The 21,297-nt window shown below is 47.3% G+C and overlaps 1 protein-coding gene across 2 annotated transcripts; it reads right to left on the bottom strand.

Moving 5' to 3' along the window:
- Positions 1 to 11,087: 11,087 nt before the first annotated feature.
- On the bottom strand, positions 11,088 to 16,121 carry SOCS2 (suppressor of cytokine signaling 2). 2 transcript variants are annotated; one of them, XM_080935777.1, is made up of 3 exons: positions 15,966 to 16,121; positions 14,175 to 14,535; positions 11,088 to 12,505 (listed from the first exon to the last, which is right to left on the bottom strand). In XM_080935777.1, the coding sequence occupies exons 2-3, from the start codon at positions 14,311 to 14,313 to the stop codon at positions 12,048 to 12,050; spliced, it is 597 nt and encodes a 198-aa protein (XP_080791903.1). In that variant the 5' UTR covers positions 14,314 to 14,535; positions 15,966 to 16,121; the 3' UTR covers positions 11,088 to 12,047. The 2 variants fall into 2 exon arrangements, with proteins under 2 accessions (XP_080791903.1, XP_080791904.1); XM_080935778.1 differs by lacking the exon at positions 15,966 to 16,121 and adding an exon at positions 15,343 to 15,449.
- Between the last annotated feature and the right edge of the window lie 5,176 nt (positions 16,122 to 21,297).

Here is a 21,297-nt window from a genome sequence, read left to right as displayed (position 1 = left end):
ATAACAGCCTCTTAACTCGATTCCCAGATACTTATGACATTAATGAAGAAAAAGACTGATTTGCATGCCTGGACTGGGAAGCTAACTTTCACAGCTCTCCTTGCTTAAAAAAAAAAAAAAAACCTTCTTCAAAACTAACCTAAGTCCTCTCTGCCAGACTAAGAACTGTTATTAGAAAACAGAGGAAGGGTACCCTGCTTCTCCTAAGCTGAGGGACTAATCTGGTGTCAGTAGCTAAAGCTGTTATTTTCCTTATTGGAAAACATCCAAATACTCGGTTATTTTTGAAGAAAGGCCGTCTAAACAATCCAGACTGTTGTCCGCCTCTCGGCGTTGGCACTCACAGGACGTGCTGTGAACAGCCCTCAAGACTGAAGTTCCTTTATGTTTTCAGCCACTTGAGAAAAAAAGTTTTGCCACAAAGTCCTAATGACATGAAGTCCTACAAATCAGCCTGGAAATGTCTAAATGTGTTTTTCCTAGGGAAAAAAAAAAAAGTGCCAGACATTGATTTTATCTGGCAACCAGCAAAATATAACAGACCGCAAAGCTATACATTCCTGGACCTCACATGAAGCACAACAAGGGACAGCAGTGGGCCAACCCGGAGCTCAGCTGCCGTGGCATCTGCAGTCCACAGCCTAGACAGCCGAGCACAGTAACCTCAGCTGCTACCCAGGGCTCACGACAGCAAAAGAAAAACCAAACCAAAGTTAAAGGAGAAAAAAAAAAAAAACAAAACCATCAAAAGCAGTGGGCAGGACATTTCTAACCTACCTTTTCTATTTCTGGCTCGAGATAACATTAAATACGTTCTTTAACTCGTTACACAGAAAACCCAGAAGCTCACGTGAATACGTTACTGACTTGTGACTGTGACTTCTAAAACTGGTATTGAGAATTGATAAATGATGCAGTGATCTTGAAACAAGGACTGACCCAGGAGCAATAGGATGGAAGTTCAAACGCTGTAGGCCTAAGTTGGACCAGGCTTGTATAGGAAACAGAAGGAAGAGCTCAAGGCCAGTCTTGGTGACATAGGAAGGTCAAAGCCAGCCCGGGTTACTTAAGAGTGTCTCAAACATCATAAAACAAATGTCAGGACAGACAGAGAGACAGGAGGAAATTCAAGGAGGCTGCTTTTCAGTACAGCTTTCCAGACTCGACCGTTGAACACATGCTACGTGTTTTACTTGGGTGAAATTTTAAAAGATGGCAACGGGGAAGAAGGAAAGGGTTCCATAAGCATGAAAAGATGTTGCCCTCGGGAGGCCTCGACCCTACCAAAGTGCACAGGTAACCAAGCTGAAACCCGGGTAGTCTTCCCCTGGGAGGAGCACTATCCGTTAGCCTGCACCAAATGGTTAGCCCTGAAACCACACATACAAATAACACTGTACAGACTAAGAAGGCTGTATGTATGTCTTTAGGGATGTGTGTGTGTGTGTGTGTGTGTGTGTGTGTCATTTGGGAATGGTAGTGAGCAGAACATATCACCAATGGGGGGTGGGGCATTTTGAGTATCTATAAGTAATTAACTCGACACTTATAGCAAACAAACCTGTTACACTGAGAGGCAATGAGAAGGAGACAAACTTGTGTGAGGTCAGTACAATCACAGACTTCTAAAATTCTCTTTTATTTGTGCTGTCTGATGGCATGGTCAATACCTACAGATTTAGAGGCATTATCCAGTACTCCCATTGGTCCATGGGTCGCTTCCCTCCGTTTCATTGGTCCACGATCAACTGTGGTCTGAAAATATCAGGTAATGAACTCCAATACTGAAAATATCAATAATGAATTCTATTTTATTCTTAGCCACTATTAATATTACACTGTGTCTATTTAAAAGTGAAACCTTCCTATAGGTATGCATGTGTGCACATGTGTGTGTGTATGTGTGTGCATAGTATATACTAGTAACATAGAAACTAGAAACAGTATATACTAACCATGATTTCAAGCATCCCCTAAAACAGACGTCCCAAATAAATATTTGAAAAACACAGCTCTTTCTGGGGTTGTCTTATTTTGGGTTCGGTTGTTGTTTGGGTGGGACTAGGAATTGAATCAGGGCCTTGTGCACAATAGATAAGTGTGTGTGCTTCACTTCTATTGTCCTATTGTTGCTTATTTAATTACTCAATTATTCTTAACACAAGGTCTCGTCACGTAGCCCTGACTGGCCTAGAACTATGTAAATCAGGATAGCCTCAACCTTGCAGGGACCTACCTAGCCCTGCATGCATCCTGGATGCCGGAAATCTTAGCTTTTCTTCTGGTGTGTTGTTAAAATTATTCTATTTTATTCTTAGCCTCTGTTAATACCATACTGTGTCTGTTTATATTATTCTTATAGGTGTGTGTGTGTGTAAATGAAACCTTCTTATAGGTGTGTGTGTGTGTGTGTGTGTGTGTGTGTGTGTGTATGAGAGAAGGAGGGAGGAAGAAAGGGAGAGAGAGAGAGAAAGAGAGAGAGAGAGAATATATCATCCTTGACTTCAAGCATTCCCTAGAGCAGAAGTTCTCAATCTGTGGGGTGTGATGCCCCCCCAGGAGGGTCAAACACCCCTTCCACAGGAATCACCTAAGACTATCAAAACACAGAGCTGTTTACATTATGGTTCATAACAGTAGAGGCATTACAGTGGTACAGTAGTAATGAAATAATTTTATGGTTGGGGGTTGCCACAACACGAGGAACCATATTAAAGTGTAACAGGAAGGTTGAGAACCACTGCCCTGGGGTCTTCCAACTCATCCCTCAAAGATGGGGGCAGGACCTACCCTGTAATTTTGAAACTGATTTGCTTAAGGACAGACAGTATTCTTTTAACTTTCCCTAGGACCCTGTCTTAGGCATGACCCAAGTAGATGTTTAATATTTGTGGGCTGACTGTGTGAATAAGCAGATGGATAAAATATCTAACTAAATAGACAACTGAGAGAGATAAAGATGAAGAGGGAGAAAATTGATAATATGAAAGTTTTCAATCCAGGTTAGTATACAAAGCCTGAGATGTAACACTAAAGAAAACCTGAATTCTGCTATAAAGTAAGCACATTTTCATGTCCTGATTCTGTCAGACCTAGCAATCCAAGAGTTCAGTAGATAGATGACTGCTGTCTGCTGAGGCACAGCGTGTTCTTCTGGTTACACTGATGTGTTCTGTAGAGAAAGACAGTGTAGAACTCAGTTGTTGGAAATTAGAATACAGTCCTCACAAAAGCAATTTAAAAATCACTGATTAGCTATCAATTTATCATTTTTAAAGTCTACTGCAGTTGTAATGTGTCTAAAAAGGCTTCATGTTTGGTTGAAAATTGATTTAAAAAAAAAAAAGAGTTGGGCATGGTAAAGGATGCCTATAATCCCAGCACTTAAGAAATTTAAGACAGGAAGATCATGATTTCAAGGCCAGCCTCAGCTACATAGCAAGTTCAAGGTTAGCCTGTGCCACATGAAACCCATATCTAAACAAAAGAAAAAAAATTTGTTTAAAAAAAAGAAAGGAAGGAGAGGAAAAAAAAAGAAATGATACTTATCAGTAAATGCTGAATAGGTAAATTAGGTAAAGGAGTAAATACTGAACTCGAGTGGGCATTTAATTTATTCGTGTTCAATTTTTCACATTGTAAAAAAAGGGATTAATTTCAACAAGGTGGGAAGCCAGTGAGATGCCACTGAAGAGCTCGGTGCCAATGCACGGTTCACCTCCAGGCTCCAGACCTTTCCCATTTGCTCGCAAATGACTCTCACTATGTGCAAAACTAACGGGAAGATAGGAAAACAACTAAGGAATCCATATATGTCCTGCAAAGTCACCCCGGAGTCATTTAAACCAGGTGCTAGAGAAAAGAAGGATCTGTGGCATGGTGTGTGTGGTGGTTAAGACCGTTCACCACGCATTTGTTTCCTCCTTCTGGAGACAAGGGAGGGTCACACTGCCTGCCCTGTTAGGGTTGGTGGCACCATCTACAGCATTCCAGCCCATGTACTGAGAGCAGCGGAGGTTTTGGTAAGTGTGGGTACTGCTAGGTGTTCTGAGTTCTCCTTTCCCCGTTGGCTCAGCGTTCCAGAATCATCCAATGGGTGGCTACTTCATCAGACTACGGTTTGGAATGACTATCCTTGCTGTTGACCCGACAGACTCGGAGACGTAGGGATTTTAAGATGTAAAACTCTGATGTTCTAAGCCATCAAACATCCCGGCTGTTTGTTTTGCAGCAGACCCCAGCCCATTGTGCCAGATGCATCCGAATGGTTCGGATGAGACTTCCACCCTGACCCCGTACCTAGAAGCCTCATATATTTGCATGGTTGGTTCCCATTTGGGCTGATGGGAAGGATTAGGATGTGTGGCCTCATTGGAGTATGCTTCTTGTTGGAAGAGGTGTGTGGCTGGGAGGGAGCTTTGAGGTTTCCTCATCTCTTCCCACTACTTGTGGATCGGGATGTAAAGTTCTCCTGGGCCATGTCTGCCTGAGTGCCACCCTGCTCCCCAATATGACGATAACAGGACTGAAACTCTGAAACTATAAGCCAGCCCCCAGGTACATGCTTTCCTTTATAAGAGTTGCCAGGTCCTGGTGTCTTTTCACAGTAATAGGACAGCAACTGAGACAGCATCCTTCATAGAATTTACCTCTAAAAGAGGAAGACGAGGTGGAGGAGGAGGAGGAGGAGGAGGAGGAGGAGGAGGAGGAGGAGGAGGAGGAGGAGGAGGAGGAGGAGGAGGAGGAGGAGAAGAAGAAGAAGAAGAAGAAGAAGAAGAAGAAGAAGAAGAAGAAGAAGAAGAAGAAGAAGAAGAAGAAGAAGAAGAAGAAGAAGAAAGAGAGAGAAAGAAAGAAAGAAAGAAAGAAAGGAAGGAAGGAAGGAAGGAAGGAAGGAAGGAAAGAGAAGATGAAATCTGGTTACACTGGCTAGAAATAGGAAAGATTAGAAAAGGGGAGGAAATGGCAGAAATTAGATAAGAGAACCTTCTAGAGTCGATGCTTGGGATTCAGACAGATTCCATAGAATATGAACAATACTGCATTTAGACATGAGGCAGAGTCATACCCTTTTTTAAATTAGCGTGCTAAATATTAACTACATTTTTCTGTCATACTCCATTGAGCAAAGGAATAGAGTAAGCTCACTAAGAAAACTGGAAGAGAGAATGAAGTCATGGGTTTTGTTTTTGAAGTCAGTTTTGAACTCAAATCCCAGCTAATCTTACTAAACTTCAGCCTCCTTATCTCTAAAGTAGAGCTCAGCAGTTTGTTGTGTACCCTTGGTGAGGTCTTATGTAGTGACCAGCAAGAGCAGTCAATGCCTGGTATTACTAATTTTTCCCCCAGTCCTTTGGGAACCCTGGAGCTGGTCTGTTTCAGAATCGCTGCCTTACTCCCACTCTTTGAACATGATGAATTCTACAATGTTCCAAATACAACTTCAATCTGATTCTCCATGAGCTTTTAGCTGTTGCCAGGCTAAGTGATCGGATGCCTGCATGTCTCTGCGCTCTCCCTGACTGCTGTCAGTCTATTTTCTGTAGTGTGGGTGAGTTGTAAAGAAAGAAGAGGTGAGCAGGCAGAGAAAGCCAAGCTTACAACTCACTCTCACAGTGGCTAACTTCCAGTTGCAAAGCAAGAACTCACTCCAGGAAAAACAGCACCAAAGACTCTCTCTTGCTGGGAGCAAAGGGTACCAAAACCACAGTGGGTGGCAAGAGAAGTGGGTATCCCTGCTTTAAGACAAATCCAGGAGGAACCTTACAGGATGGCGCAGACCTATAATCCCAGCTGTGCAGGAGGCTGAAACAAAGTATCGGTTAATGAAGCCTGAGCATACCAAGAACAAAAGATGATTAGGGGCTAGAGAGACTGCTCCCGTACCTAAGAGCACACTGCTCTTTTGCTCTTTTGCAGAGGACCAGGGCCACAGTTCAGTTCCCAGCACCCATATGAAGTGAGGTTCATAACCATCTGTAACTCTAGTTCCTGGTCATCTGAAGCCTTCTTTTCTCCTGGCCCCACAGGCACACATACATGTGTCCATGTGTGAGTCAAACATGCATGTACACACAAATAATAAAATAAAACTTTAAAACAAAAGGGCAGGGCAGTGGGGGGAAGGGTGGGAGTTCAAGCTCAAACTCTACATAATGGATGAGAAAATGATGCTGAATCAGAAAGTGCCTGGTCCATCAGGAAAAGGTAACATTCCCCAGTATCGAAGTGGGACATGATTTTGAATAAAATCAAGAACTTCCCCGGAGCACAGGAAGTCCTGGTTTCACTCCCTAGCACTGCATTAACCAGACTTCATACAGACAATACCTGTAATCCCCGCAGTTAAAAGATGGAGGCAAGAAGATCAGGGGTTCAGGGTAACCCTTAGCTATACAGAGACTTCAAATCTAGAATATCTAAGACCCTGTCTTAGAAGAGTTTTTTTTCCCCTAAAATTGCTCAGTCCTACCCCACCTTAAGAATGAGGACTGGTACAAAGGGTGACCGAAATAAACTGGTCAGAGCCTTGTGAGAGCTCTGTGTACCTAAGGATAGACTCAGGAGACCCCCCCCTCACCAAACCAGTGAGGCTTTATACCGTTACTTTCTCCAACCCCTTTATTGCCTTTGATCTCCTTAAATAACACTGATGAGAAGCCATTTTTCTGACAGTAGTTCCAATAAGTGAGAATGAGTGGAGCGGAGGCAGGGGGTCTGTCTGACCACACTCTCTGCCCTTTATAGATAATGGAGAGCAGGTAGGTAAATAAAGAGCCCAAAAGACAACCCACACTTTCTGACCAAACCCACAACTAAGTCTACTACCTAAGGGAAGCACAGTTCATCAGTTCACTGGGGTGACGAAAGTCAAAGTGAGAAAACAACTTCCCTGGGCAGAGACAACACAGGCAGGGTTTTCCTGAAAGACTCAGAAAGATCACAGCAACACAAGATCAAAATCTAAACAGGAAAAGGGTTGCCAAAAGGACAGAAGGGGAAAACCATTTGGCAAAGAGGCTATCTTTTTATCTTAACATGGCTGGAAACTGGAAAGGTCTAGGGAAGAAAAATCTATGACGTCCTGTGATGATTTAACTAGCAACTATGTCTTGTTTCAGAGCGAAAGGGGCGCTCTGGGAGGAATGTAGGCTGGAACAGAAGAGGAAGGCAGCTGGTGTTATTTTCTTAGCTCTCACAAGACTCTGGCGTGAGCCTCCCTTCCCTCTGTTCCTCACTGAGAGGAGGCCACAGAACTGCTGTATAATCCATCACACGCGGCTTCTGCTCTGAGGCAGCACAGTTTTCTCTAAGTGAAGAATGGAGTTCAAAGTGAGAGTTGTCTATAAAAGCAGTTTTATTTTTATGGCTCAGTAAATGTTTATTGAAGTGAGTCCCCCGTCAGACTTGGCAGATCAGACCTCCCTTGTGGACAGAGCTGAGGACAGGGTAGGAAGGACAATACCTCTGCCTCAACTGACCCGCTAGCCAAACCTCTGGGACAAAAGAGGCTTTTAGAGGCAGACTCCAGCAACAGCTGTCACTTAGGCTGAGCACGAAGTGAGGTGACTTGCTCTGAAATCACACAGAGGAAAAAAAAAAAAAAAAAACTGGAGAAAATCTTAAAAGGCGAGCTGAAGAAGATGAGAAGACCACACGGAAGCCACAAGGATTGCTCTCAGCAACAAACAAGCTGAAAGGGGTTCTCTTTCTTCCTTCCCAACAGAGCATAAACTAGCAAGAAAGGAGACTATGGTTGTTTAAATAAACAAGTTTTTTAAAAAATGTGTTGAAGTGCGGTGTTAGGGACTGGCTTTGGTTTTTAAACCCTGAAGAGAGCTAAAGAGAAACAGAGACAGATTTCATCCTAAGGACCCTAAATCTGTCAATTCACCTAATTCAAGTAGACTTGAATTTCCATCCTTCACTGGCCCAGAATACAGCCACTGAGGACTTCTCTAATAGGCTAAAAATCCAGCATCATGGGAGGAGGGTGAGGAAGGCAGGAGCTACCTGTGTGTAAGAGGGGACAAAGCCAGAATGGACTCTACCGGTAAGCAAGTCCAGGAGAATAGGGCAGTCCCCTGGGCACATGGCTATGTGTGGGTCACAGCTGGCAGAGGTGTCAGGAGATCACACAGCAGGGACAGGACTGCGGTTTTAAAACAGCAAACAGATTAGAGACACTGGGATGGAATGAAGATGTGTCTCAACGGGAGGATGCTTGCCAAGCATGAGCAAAGCCCTATGTTCAATCTCCAAGACTACAAAATTAAAAAAAAAAAGAACTGAGGAATTCAAATTAATACAGATCTCTACACTCTACAGTGGGTCAAGATATGTTGAAATCCGGCAGAAGGGGTAATCCTGGAGAGTGGGGCAGAAAGAGCCAAGAATTGAAAGTATCCTGCTGTACTGATATTCCAAAGCCTGATCTTGCATGTCAGAGGAAGAAAGTTTTGAGTTCCATTAACTGCAGCAAAGGAGAGTACAGGCAGTTCTAACCAAGGGCAGAACTGTAGAGCGTCTGCTGATACAGGACCTAAGCTCTGTGCTTGGATGTTGCCCATTTGCTGGCCATGGCACAGGCAGATGAACTCTAATCCCTGAATCTGAAATGTTCTGGTTAATACAAAGGACCTGGCTGAGTGACCCAAACAGTGTGTTCCGAACTCCAGGATTCTAGGGAGTTAACAACTGGATGAGGAGAACGCAGGGCCTCTAAGGGAATGACAGGCCCAGAGCCACATTCTTTCACTGGGAGGGTAGAGAGGTCCAAAAGATGGACAGGACTTCTGGGAGCCAGTGAGGCTTCAGCCCAGCTGTTAGATCCACAGCCACGCAACCCCTCCTGTCCTGTGCCCAAACCCACAACCAGAAGGGCACAGCCTGCTCTCAGGACATTCCATCCCTTGGATTACTTGATGACGTCTCTGTCTCCTACCCTCCACCAAGCAGGGTACAATTTTCTAAAAGCAGAGGAAAGTCTTCCCAAGAAAATAAACCATGTGGAACAACCAACAGTCCCTTCCTGTCACCTATTTGGATTATGTAATCAAGATGAAGTCCGGTTTTTATATGGATGGTACTAAGCAAGATCTCTAAGCTCACACAAGCCAGGGTGTCCCTGTCCCTAAAAAAGCAGATGTCACTGTAGATGGGATGGTATGTCCTTCACCTCTGCTCACCCTGAACAGAAACTCACAGCAGCTGCCGTTTAAGTCGGGCGTGAGGGGGGTGTACAAATCCTGCTCAGGACAGTCCCCAAGAACAGCAACAATTAGAATAACAATAAGAAATATCCTTCTAATGCGTCACACCATACCCCGCACAGGAGAAACAAAATACTCAAAGCATTCTCCAGCTTCTGTTAGAGAGACTTTGGGTGAATACGATGTTGTTTCTGTTGTTAAATAAGCCAACCAGTGATACCTCAAACCATTCAGCAGCCACCCGGTAAAGGGGCAAACTCCCTTCCCCCCCTTCACCTTTCCCCTTTACCACTTATTGTGAGCTCCCCTTCCAGGGGTCTTCAAGGGGAAAGCCATTGGCAAGCCTGACTGGAGGACCAGCAAGATGTCTTGGAGGGTAAGGGTGCTCTCCAGGACAGCCTGAGGGCCAGTCCCCGGAACCCAGAATGGATTTCTGCAAGTTGTGCTCCACCTCCCACACAAATGCCATGGCACATGTGCCCACACACACACATGCACCAAGAATTCACTTCTTGGAAACGTTTTAAGAGAGAACACAACCCTAATTAAGGTATCTGTAACTAGTCTGGTCGAAGCAACGGTAAAAAGGCTGAGGGGTGCTATTACAGCTTGCTCTAACTGGTTAACTGGAGTAGGGTGGAAATAGCCACTTCCTATAAATACTGTACTTTGCTCTCTTGGTTCTTATGAGAATCAAATGAGATAAGAATGGATAAAGTATTGAGTCAGAAGCTGGCAAATAAGGAACTCAATAAATAAGTATTAGAAACTATAAAGCAAAGAAAAACCAAAAAACCAAAACAAAATTGCCCCCTTATGCTTATCAACGCCCTTGTCATCGGGATCAGAAAGATAAGGTGATCCATTTCACAGCCCAATGCAGTCAACCTGGGGTCCCCCCACCTACAGGCCACTGAATGCAATACTGTGGAGCCTGTCATAACCCCACAGGCACAAGTGTCTCATGACTACCTCCTCACTCCCAACACAGCCTGTAAAGGGATTCCACAAAGCCCCTCGCTACCGATCCTCTGAGTTTCCCCAGGAGTCAAGCACTCTACCAGAGAACCGTCGGTGTGCAAAAGGAAATTTAAGTATGCAGACGGAGAAGAGGTAACTGCCTCACCACTCAGCGGAGCTAAGCTCTTCTTTAAATAGAAGGCCAAAGCCACACCCAGCAACCCTTCCAGTTTGGAGAAGCTTGAAGTGTCCTTCCACATGTGAAAGTGGGGAATTAAAAAAAAAAAAAAAAAAAAAAAAAACTGCAAGGTAAGCAAGTTCTATTAGTCTGGCTTTTATAGTTTTCTAGCCACTCGGGGTACACACGATACCCCAGCTTCTCCTTTCACCCAGCACACTGGAGTCGATGGCCAGCCAGGAAAGGGTGGCAGGACTAGTGTCCAGACTCCAGAAAAGATGGCACATTGCTGCAGTCATAAGACCTGTGTGGCCGAGTGGGGGGTGGGGGGGACGGCTGCAGAACCTGTCATTTTTATTTAGCATTGTACCTGTTCAACTTACTAAAGCTCAGACCCCGACATCATTTTTATCACCTCTAAACCATTCCTTTTGGAAACGCAGAAGGCACGAGGGTTATGCCCGTCCAACCTGGATGCCACCAGGCTGTCTTGACAATTCCTACCTTGTAAACCACGCTTTCTAAAACACGCAGAGCAGGTGCAGGCCTGATTCAGAGGTTAATGTTCTACCCTGTGCTGATTGCTTAATTTATTTCACTTGATATGAGTTTTTATGGCAACCTTTTATTAGAATGGAAATATACATCTACGACTCAAGTAATGAGTGCAACTTGTAAAAGTCAGGTTTTCTTTTATTTAATACATTCTAATCAAATAGTAACAGCAGTAAATAAACACTTTGAAAAACAGGCAGGTACCCCCTGTATCTGGAAGAAAAGTAGGTCATAGGATTCTACATGGTAGAAGGGGGGCAGCTGTTGATGTCCGTGGTCAGACAATTCAAGGGCAACTTGGAAAGTTCTAAAGCCATTTCCAAAAGAGCAAAATGGCAATTGGTTAGGACTCACAGCTATGCCGAGGGGTAAAATGTCTCTGTCTGCATTGGTTTTTGCACCTGTGTAGCGTGACATTCTTGTCTTTAGCCTTAAAGGAAAAGAGAGAATTCTTTTCTGTTTGCACCAGTTTGAAAGGTTTCTGAAGTAAGGCTGCCTTGAAATGGATTACTACAGTACGCGTTCATGGGGAGTTCATACATGTAGTAAAAAAGACAAATACAGGATCTCACGGTGACGATTTCTTTTTGGTTGATTTGATTAATTGCATAAAACGAGGGATAAATACAAGCATGATCAGCTTAACGGAACTCCTACTGGATACATCAGGATGCAAACTATAACATGTCCTAACACAGACTGATCACCAGGCATCTAGCAGTGGATGGAGCTGGAGCCTGGGTCAGCCAGGGTCTTTTCCTCCCTCAGCTGTCCATATGGAAGTCTTTCTCTCCTATGGTGCTTGGACTTTTGATCCAGTGCATAGGGATGGGGGGGGGGGGAGAGGAAGTAAGTCGTTCTGACAGGAATATTCTCTTGCCTTCCTTTGGGACATTTTGTTTTCCATTTAAAAGGGCCATTTGGTCTTGATCAGCCATAGGAAAGAAAGCGTCATTCGGCTGAAACTACCTAAAGGGAACTTTAAAATACCTAGCTATATATCTTCACACCTTTAAATTAGATTGAGCTCAACTATCCTTAAAGAGTTCTGTGCAGTTATCCAGAGGAGGGCCTCTGGGTTCTCTTACATAGCTGCATTCGGAGATATTCTATTTGAGGCATGTGTTTTTAAAAAAGAGAAATACTTATACCTGGAACTTATATTCTTCCAAGTAATCTTTTAGTCTTGTTGGTAAAGGCAGTCCCCAGACGGTACCGGTACATTTGTTAATGGTGAGTCGGCAGAAATGCTGCAGAGTTGGTGCTGATGTATACAGAGGTTTGGTCAGGTACAGGTGAACAGTGCCATTCCGGGGGGCTTCTGGGCCTGTCCGTTTATCCTTGCACATCTGAACATAGTAGTCAATCAGATGAACCACACTGTCAAACTGTTTAAGCTTGGACTTGACACATATGATAGAATCCAATCTGAATTTCCCATCTTGGTACTCAATCCGCAGGTTAGTCGGTCCAGCTGACGTCTTAACAGATATAGTTAGTAGGTAGTCTGAATGCGAACTATCTCTAATCAAGAAAGTTCCTTCTGGCGCCTCTTTTAATTTCTCTTTGGCTTCATTAACAGTCATACTTCCCCAGTACCATCCTGGGGTTTTCGTTCAAAAAGAAAAAGAAAAGAAAGTGAAAGAGTTATTATAAGAATTTTTACAATGGCCTGTCCTTGGCAGTAATTTTTCTAGCTGTTTTTGTTTGAGACGGGTTTCCTGTGGCACAGGCTGGCCTCAGTTTTACTTTGTAGCCAAGGATAGCCTTGAACTTCTTGTTCTTCTGCATTTACTTCCCAAGTCCTGGGGTTTATAAGCCTGCCCCTCCTTGCTCACCTAATTTCCCTAGTTATACCTTTTTTAAAAGTCTGTGAGTAAAAGTTTACCAAGGTGTACCAGGAGTCTGTAAGTATCTAACAAAAACTTAAGTCCATTCTAGGCACAACTGTAAACCGATTTTCCTTTTTAAATGAGTTCTTGTAGCTTTTCTTTAAGCTATGTTAAAGTTTTCTCCTAAGGACCCAAAATAATTTTTGCAATATGACACTCATATTGGCTGAGGGGAGAAAAAAAAGATACTTTCAGTACAGTTTAACTGAAGCAAAAACCTAAGTAAACTAGAACTAAATTAGAAGTTAGGGGAGAACGTGGAAAACTCATCTCCAGTAATTCCAATAAAAACAGAAGCATTTTTTTTTCGACTAGCCCGAAGAACTTGTAATGTTTAGAAGCTCTAGAAGGTACTACTGTTGACTGCTTTGATCACAACAAGCTAAGATTCTGGGGAAGAGCAAGCTCTGGCATTCTAAGTTTACAGTCTTCACCATATTCTTTTGAACTTTGCCCTGGTTCAAATGGTATTATAACCCCTGTTCTCTGAAATTTCCATTTGATTAGTCTTGACCATTTTCTGCATCTCACTTACAAAAGTAACTCAAGTTACTTCGTTTAATAACTTTGAACAATGTGCCCCCTATTTCAGCCGACAACCCCCCCCCCCCACACACACACACAATTTTACCCGGAAACTTTCCTGAGGAAAGCCCGGGGCTGAAAAGGAAAGACTGGAACTTTGTTTTCTCTCTCAAGATCTGCTGCTACCAAAAGTTGTCTTGCCTCAAAGGTAAGTTTTCAGAAGCCAGATTGTTTTTAAGACCCAACTTGTTTTCGAGCTATTGGGAGAAAATATAATTTTCTCGTCTTTGCTTTCAGATGCAGGGAGCGCTTCCGCATTGCGGAGAGCAGACTGCAGTCGCCAGGCTACCCCCGCAGCTGTGATCCATACAGTCTGTAGGACTCAGTCAGAACTTGGCTGCCACCATCCCGGGCTGCGGCAGCGGCGGCTGCGCCCGGGAGCGCACGCAGCCCAGACCGGAGGCAGCACAGACCACTGGCCGCCCGGACACCCGGCGTTAAGGGAGCCGCTGGCCGCTTTTCTCCCACGCGGGTGCGAGCCCGAGCCCCGGATGAAAGCAACCGAGGCTCCACCGCGCTGGGAGAGCTTTTCCAAAGAGCCCAGCTCGCTCCCGGCCCTCGCCCAAGCCTCAGAGTCCCTCCGCTTTGCTTTTGTGGTCACCTAAGATCCGGGCATCCCCCCTCGGCGACTCCCGGGCCCCGGAGCCGAGGCCGGACGCGAGGATACATAGTTCCATCGCTTTCAGTGCTCCCCACCTGGGCTAGCGTCCCAGCCGCGCTCTCCGCCACCGCCTTGGGTGGGGTGGCGATGGGGGCGCTCCGTTTCGCACTCCTAGCCAGCCGCCAGCTCCCTACCTGTTTGACTGAGTTCGCGCAGGGCCTTTGCCAAACGTGCCGCCTCGGGGGACTGTTCCTCTGGCGACCCGGCGGTCCCCCACTGGCTCCGCGTCCTGTCCGCGCCATTCCCGGAGGGCTCCAGGCACCGCAGGGTCATGGGAGATGAGTCAACACGTCTGAGACAGGTGGTCGCCCAAGCCGGGGCCAAAGGAACGCGCGTGCCTCCTGGAAGTCACAGGGTACCCCAAAACGAGTCTGTGAGGGGTGTCCGAAATGGTTGCGGAGGGGGAGGGGACTGGAAGCAGCTGGTTCTTTCTCTCTGAATTCCGGCAGAATGGTATGGCAAAGTCTCTCGCAGACAGGGTCACGCACAGATCGCCTGTGAGGAAACAATGGGACAGAGATTGGGTTAGTCTGGACTGGACCCCTACGGCCGAGGTGGGGGCGGGTAAACAGACACGTGGAAAATCCCAGGGACTCCTCCGCCTGCGCGCTTCTGTACCATTTAACCGCGAGCATCCAGCTAACGCCCTGCCCAACTCTGGGGGAAAGACGGGTAAAAGGGGCAGAGATCCAAGACACTAAAGTTGGCACAAGTGGAGGGATGAGGAGGGAGACAGCATGAGAGTAAACAAGGTGTTTTCCCGCTCAAGAACTGTGTACAGGAATCACACACAGTCAGCCCAGGAAACAGTCACCTGCGGTCTGGATAGGCCTTTGTCATGGGCAAGTCGGGAGGAAAGGGAAAAAAAAAACAATAAACACAAAGAACAGCGCAGTTCTCTGCACTTGGCATTTCCATCCAATATTTCCAGCAGCCCCAGGGCCCTTGGGAGGATGTATCCGGCAAAACCTGGTTCCACGTCCTAAAGCGCCGCAGGGCTCCCGGGTCGCCAGCCGAGGGTGCTGCGGTGCGCTAGCGGTGCGCCAGCCGCTGCATCCCCGCCTCGGAGGCGGCCTCGCCCCCATTCCTGCGGCTTCCCTGGAGCACGCTCCGGACGGGGACGGGGGGCACAGCGGCGGTCGCTCCAAAACACGGACCGCTGCTCCTGCAGCTGCCGCCGCGGGCGCTGTCGAGGAATCGGCCGGAGCATGCAGCCCCCGCCGGAGCTCCAGATGAGGCCGGGGCTGAGCCCGCAGCAGCGAGCGCAGCGGGCCATGCCATCGACTGGGACTGAGGTCTTACCTCCGCCACGGCGACTGCCGCCTCTGCACCAGGCAGCCTTCCCGGCGGACACGGGGCGGGGGGGAGAGCCGTGGGGCGAGGAGGGGGTGTCCGTCTGAGTTCCCCGGGTGACGTTTATTTGTGGAACGAGATGCCTGGGGATGCAACCGGCTCTGCGCTCAGTAGAAGCAGCCGGATTTTTCTGCGCCAAAGGCAGACAAAAATCCCAGGGATCGTCGCCTAGCTCCCCCCGGCTCTCCGACCCGGGCTGACACCCCTGCTCGCCAGTGCCGGGTTTCCCTCCAGCTGCGGCGGAGGAGATGGGCGAAAGAGAAGGGGTGGGGTGGGGGAGCAAGGGCGGAGGCTGGCGGGGAGGAGCGGCAGATCAGGTTATTAGGACTATAAATTTGGATAGCAGTTGTTGGGGGCTGGGGGGTGCTCCGAAGATTTCCCGAGACCGAGAAGGAACCCGGGAGGAGGCACTTGAGTCCGGATGGGACAGAGCCCCGACTTGAACTCTCCCGGGGCGCCCTAAACTGCAGAAACCCAAACAGTCCACCGCTCCCGGGCTCGCACCCCGCCGCCCTCCCCGGCCACTGCCCCCCCACACCCCGGGCGGAACCTTCAGGGTTCGCGAGCGCTACCTGCCGCAAGCTTCCGGGCTCCGGGCGCAAGGGATCTTGAGGCCGCGCGCCTGGAGCCCCGGCGCGCACTGTCCGCGACCCGCGCAGCGTTGGCGGCTGCCGGAGGAAAGGCTCATGCTTCAGGGGGGAAGCCCAAGGCCCGCGAGCCGCAGAGGCGGCGAGACTTGGCAAGAGTTAAACGTCTGTCCCCGGAGCAGAGTGTGCGCGCGACTTCCCAGCCCCACGCGCCTCCCTTCGCTCCCCGCCTCCCGCCCCTCGCGCCCCGCCCGGCCGCTGCGGAGGCCGCTTTCCAGGAACTTTCCAGGAATCCGCCCCACGTGACCGCAGCCCCCGCCAGCGCTTTAAAGAGGCCCCGGCACTAATGCGGCAGGCTTCAAGGGAGTCGGGGTTGAGAGCCGGTGCGGGGTGCTGGTGGCGGCGGTGTGGAAGCCTGCGACTCCGCCCTCCTCTCACCCTGGCACCTCGGGGTGCTTGGGGGGTTGGGGGGAGACAAGGAGAAGTCCCCCAGCCAATGCCTATTAAGCGGACAGGACCTGCCCCTGTCCTCATCGGTTGAGCATCTTGGTCCTGCAAATAGCAGCTCCTCTTCTCGCCAGCCCACCATAGAGGAGGGGACCTTTGTGCCAGCCATCCACACGGCTGTGCGCCTGCCAGACGCGACCCTCCTTTCTGTACAGGGTGCGGGCCGGGCGTGGGGGAAGGGGGCGGGGCTCAGAAGTCGGTCCCTCCCTCCCTAAGACACACAGAACCGGAGCTAGCAGGCCACAGCCCAAGTCGGCGACCACTCCCGGGGACCCCAGGAAGCGAACGAGAGGCTGTCCCCTCCGCCAGCATCGTAAGAAGGTCAAAAGTGCACGGAGATGAGCGCCTCCTTAAATAGCCGCGCGGACTGCTCTCAATCCCTCCCCCTGCAGCTCCGACCGGTAGTCTCCTGCACCAGCCTTGCCCAGCTCCTCCTTTCCTCCTCAGCTCAGTTCCAGCTTGTCCTTCCGGAGACCCACCCTGGCCACCTGCTGGGCCTACAGAGGAGGTGCCCTTACCTGTACCCGGGTGGGGTTTGGGGTGACAGGCCTGGTGCGTTCGTCTCTGTGATTCCCTGCAAAGCTTAGGGACCCGGAATTCGGATGGATCCCAGCACTTCTTCCCTACAGGGACCCTCACCTTCCGAGGCACACCGGCCCCGGAGACGTGACCCACTTTGAATGTGACCTACTTCTTTTTTTTTTTTTAAACAGAAAAACAAACAAAAAATAACACTCATGGGAAAACCGGATTCAAAATTTCGATAACCATTTTTCTTTGAAATACTATTCTGTTGCATCACGGCTCAAAAGCTTGAAAGGTCAATGGCCACTTTTAGTTGAAGCTGTGGCTATGGGGAAGTTGAGCAAGGGTGGCCAGGAGAGGTTTGGGGAGGCGCGGCTTTCCAACCTTGTCTGGTGCCCCGCCTGCCGGCCCTGGAAGGAAACACAACTCAACCAATTCCAAGGCTCGGAACCCTGAACCAATTTTTATCCGCAGTTTTTTTTTTTTTTTTTTTTTTTTTTTAATAATTCTATACCCTTACCGAACGGTGAATGAGAGGGGAGGACATAATCCAGCTTACAGGAGCTTCGCCAGCGATGGATTCGTGTGCATGGGGGATAGGGGCTGATTTCTTAGAGTCTTTGAGGTGGAGGATGTTGCTTACAGATGTTCTAGGAAGCCTGTGTGATACAGTTGAATAACTGAGCAGGACGCTTACCTTCTTTAGATCCCTAACCTTTTCCGTCAAATTAAAAACAAGCTGTCGGTGAAAGCTGAACATGAACGGACAAAGCAGATCGGGCTGGAGTTCCTGTGTAGTGGGAGACCCAAATTAAACTTTTTAAACTTCTAAAAATGTCTGGGGTTCACTAAGACCAACAGTTTGTGTGTGGTTGATCCTTTCTCGGTGGAAAACTTTGGAGAAAATGTGTGTGTGTGTGCTTTTTTACTCCAAAAGGGTGTTTTCTCTTGGTGGAGAAATCATGCCGATTAATTTTTATTTGTAAATAAAAGTAACTCTCCCAGCCCTCCTCACTTTACTGGGTGCTGTGACCAAACACCTGGAAGAGACAATGTAAGAAAGGAAAGATTGGTTGATCTTGGCTCATGGTTTACAGGACTGGTAAGGCTTGGGGCCTGGAAGACGCCCTCCACGGAGGCAGAAATTATAGTCAGCTGGAGAAGGGGCACAGGAAACAGTATAACTGGGTACTTCTATCACTCCAGAGCCCCACTTCAGCAACCCACTTCGTTCAGCTGAGCCCCACAGAGGTTCTCAACCTTCCTAATTGGGCGACCCTTTAATACAGTTCCTTATATCATGGTGATCCCTTCCAACCATAAAATTATTTTCCTTGCTACTTTGTAACTGTAATTTTGCTACTGTTATGAATCCCAGAGTCAATAACTTTGAAGAGAGAGGCTAGCCAAAGGGGTCATGACCCACAGGTTGAGAACTGCTGTCCTAAAGACTCTTCAACCTTCAAAATGAGTGCTAAGAAGCGATATTCAAATACATAAGCCTATATGGGATATTTTTTCCACTAAAACCATAGCATGTGCTTTTCTTTGCCTCCTGGGCACACAGACCCCCCCTTTTTTTTTCTAGAATCTCTCCCTGGTTGTGTGCAGGGTGACCTGACCCCAATCATATCAAAGTTCAGTCTCCTAAACAAAGAGTCACCGTTCACAAAGATTACTGTAGACACACAGCTATGTGTACGTATAACACAGATATGTGTTATAACACAGATACTACACATATCATCCAGCTATGCAGGAGTTTTCAACTTTTGTTTCTAGCATATTTCATGCCCTGCATTTTGTTAGCCTTTCAAATCCTCTACAAACACTGTCGGAGCCATATAGGAAGTGTCTCTGAGCCTCCGGCAGGCAAATACGGTAGAACCACATTATGCAATTACGTGTACATGTGGGCAAAGCCAGGAGGGAATAGAGAGAGAGAGCAGATTAAGTATTTGAGGGCAGCAGAATGGGGTGGATTTTTAAATCTGCCATTCTTGAATCTAGTATTTTTCTGATAATCACCATTTTGCCAAAGTCGTGTGTGAATCAGTGTCTTCAGTTGCCCTGAAGTTGAACTTATCTCATTACTTGAACTTCAGCATCGAAGGACCTCTCTCCTGAGCTCTCAGCCTGACCCTCGGCCACATCACCTTTGAAGATGCCTAATAGGTATCTAATTAAACATCCTGGACTGAACCCTGATGACCCCTCCCACTTAGAAAGAGAGCATACTGTTCCACTGCCCCTCCTTGCCTCTCCTAGTGTTCAGTCTTTCTGGGCTGAAAGGCTTGGGGCATCATACAACCGGTTGCTCTCATACACACCCATTGGCTAATCCTTCCTCTCTGGATTTCACAATGAACTTAGACTTGAAGCACTTGCCACACGTCCAGGGCACACCAGGACAAACTAGCCTCACTGCCTGGGTCACTGCATTGTCTCTTACATGGCTTCCTTGCCCCCATACAGCCTCTCCTTGACAAAGAAGCAAGAACACACGTGTGGGAACTGGGCCATTTCACATTTTTACCTCTGGCCCAACCCAAATGACTACATTGTATCCAAATAAAAGACCAAGTCCTAACACTTAAGGGTCTTTCAGATCCGGCTTCCTACAGCTTTGAGCCCCAGAACTATCTATACCCATACCCAACTCACACCCCAGTCAGACTCAGCCCAGACATTCTGAAGTCCTCCCCTTTTCTAGAATGTTCTTCTCCTGCTCCTTCTTCAGGTCTAATTGCTCCACATCTTTTGTTCATCCAGATATCTATATCTGGATATAGATAGAGATATATGGTTTTCTCCTAAGTTCCTTAGATCTTTATTTAATGTTCCTTTCTTAGCAAGACTCACCACCCAATCCAGAATGTTACACACACCACTCTCACATACCACACACACACCACATAAACTCACCACACACACATACACACACACACATACACACACCACACTCACCACACACACACACACACCACACACACCACTCTCACATACCACACACACACCACACTCACCACACACACACAACAAACACACCATTCTCACATACCACACACACCACACAAACACACCACACACACCACACAATACACCACACACACACCACTTTCACACACCACATAAACACACACACACACACACACACACACACACACACCTCTTCTATACCCTAATGCTAATTACTATGATGTTTTATTTAGGAAGACAGAGGGCCTTTTGGAACAAGGTTTCATTCAATAGCCCAAGCACAGACTCAGGGGAATCCTTCTGCCTCAGCTCCCCAAGTACAGGCATGAAAGGTGTGAGCCACTGTACCAACTTAGATGACATTTTATGTACCTGTTTAACTTAGTGTTTCTTCTCTTCTAGAATGTGAGCATCACATATTTCCTTCCATTGCTCACAGGCATGGCTGCTGCTTGAGCATCTAGAACAGTCCTTAACATGCAGGAGCCACTGAACATCATTGGTTAAGGAATGTAAGCAGGAACAAGTGAATGAACGAACGAACGAATGAATCATTAACAAGGCTTTATGATTGCACTTCCCAGGTGTAAACCTTCCATCTGTTACATATGTGATCTTTGGCAAATTAGGCTCTTAGGGAGCTCGTGATAGAGCCTACCTTACAGGGATGTTGTGCCTGGTGCCCCCACTGAACAGACATGTCCCACAAGATGTGTGACAATTAAAATAATTCACAAAAAGAGTTTTGTGACTTAGCACACTCTTTCACTTGCCCTTCTACTCTTAGAGGGTTTGGTTGCGCCCAATATGAAGAAGCTTGTCTTACTTTTGCCTATGGAATGAAATGATCGCCCCATTCTCAACATAAACTTCCACTGGTGGCTGCCCAAGAACTCCAGGAAGTTCTGGTTCAACTTTAAAATGTATAGGGCCTTGCAGATAGAGAGGTAGATCAGTGGTTAAGAGCACTGGCTGCTCTTCCAGAGGACCTGGCTTCAATTCTCAGCACCCACATGGTGGCTCACAGCCACTTGTAACCCCAGTTTCAGGGCATCCAATGCCTTCTTCTGGCTCCTGAGGGCAGTAGGTACAAACACAACGCACAGACACACATCCGGGCAAAAGACCTCACACATAAAAGATACAATTTTCAAACAAATAAATAAAATGTATAGAGGATCAAAAGTGATATAATTCTGTTACTGGATGCCTAAGAACATGTCTGTTCGGTTGGACAACTGACTATGGCAAGAGCCCTACTATGGTTCTACACCAAGGGAGCATGGGAGTGTTGTTCACAGGACCA

The sequence above is a fragment of the Micromys minutus genome, assembly GCF_963924665.1.
Source record: "Micromys minutus genome assembly, chromosome: 22".
NCBI lineage: Eukaryota > Metazoa > Chordata > Mammalia > Rodentia > Muridae > Micromys > Micromys minutus.
The sequence above is the reverse complement of the archived record's forward strand: the minus strand, read 5'-3'. Positions and strand labels throughout refer to the sequence as shown.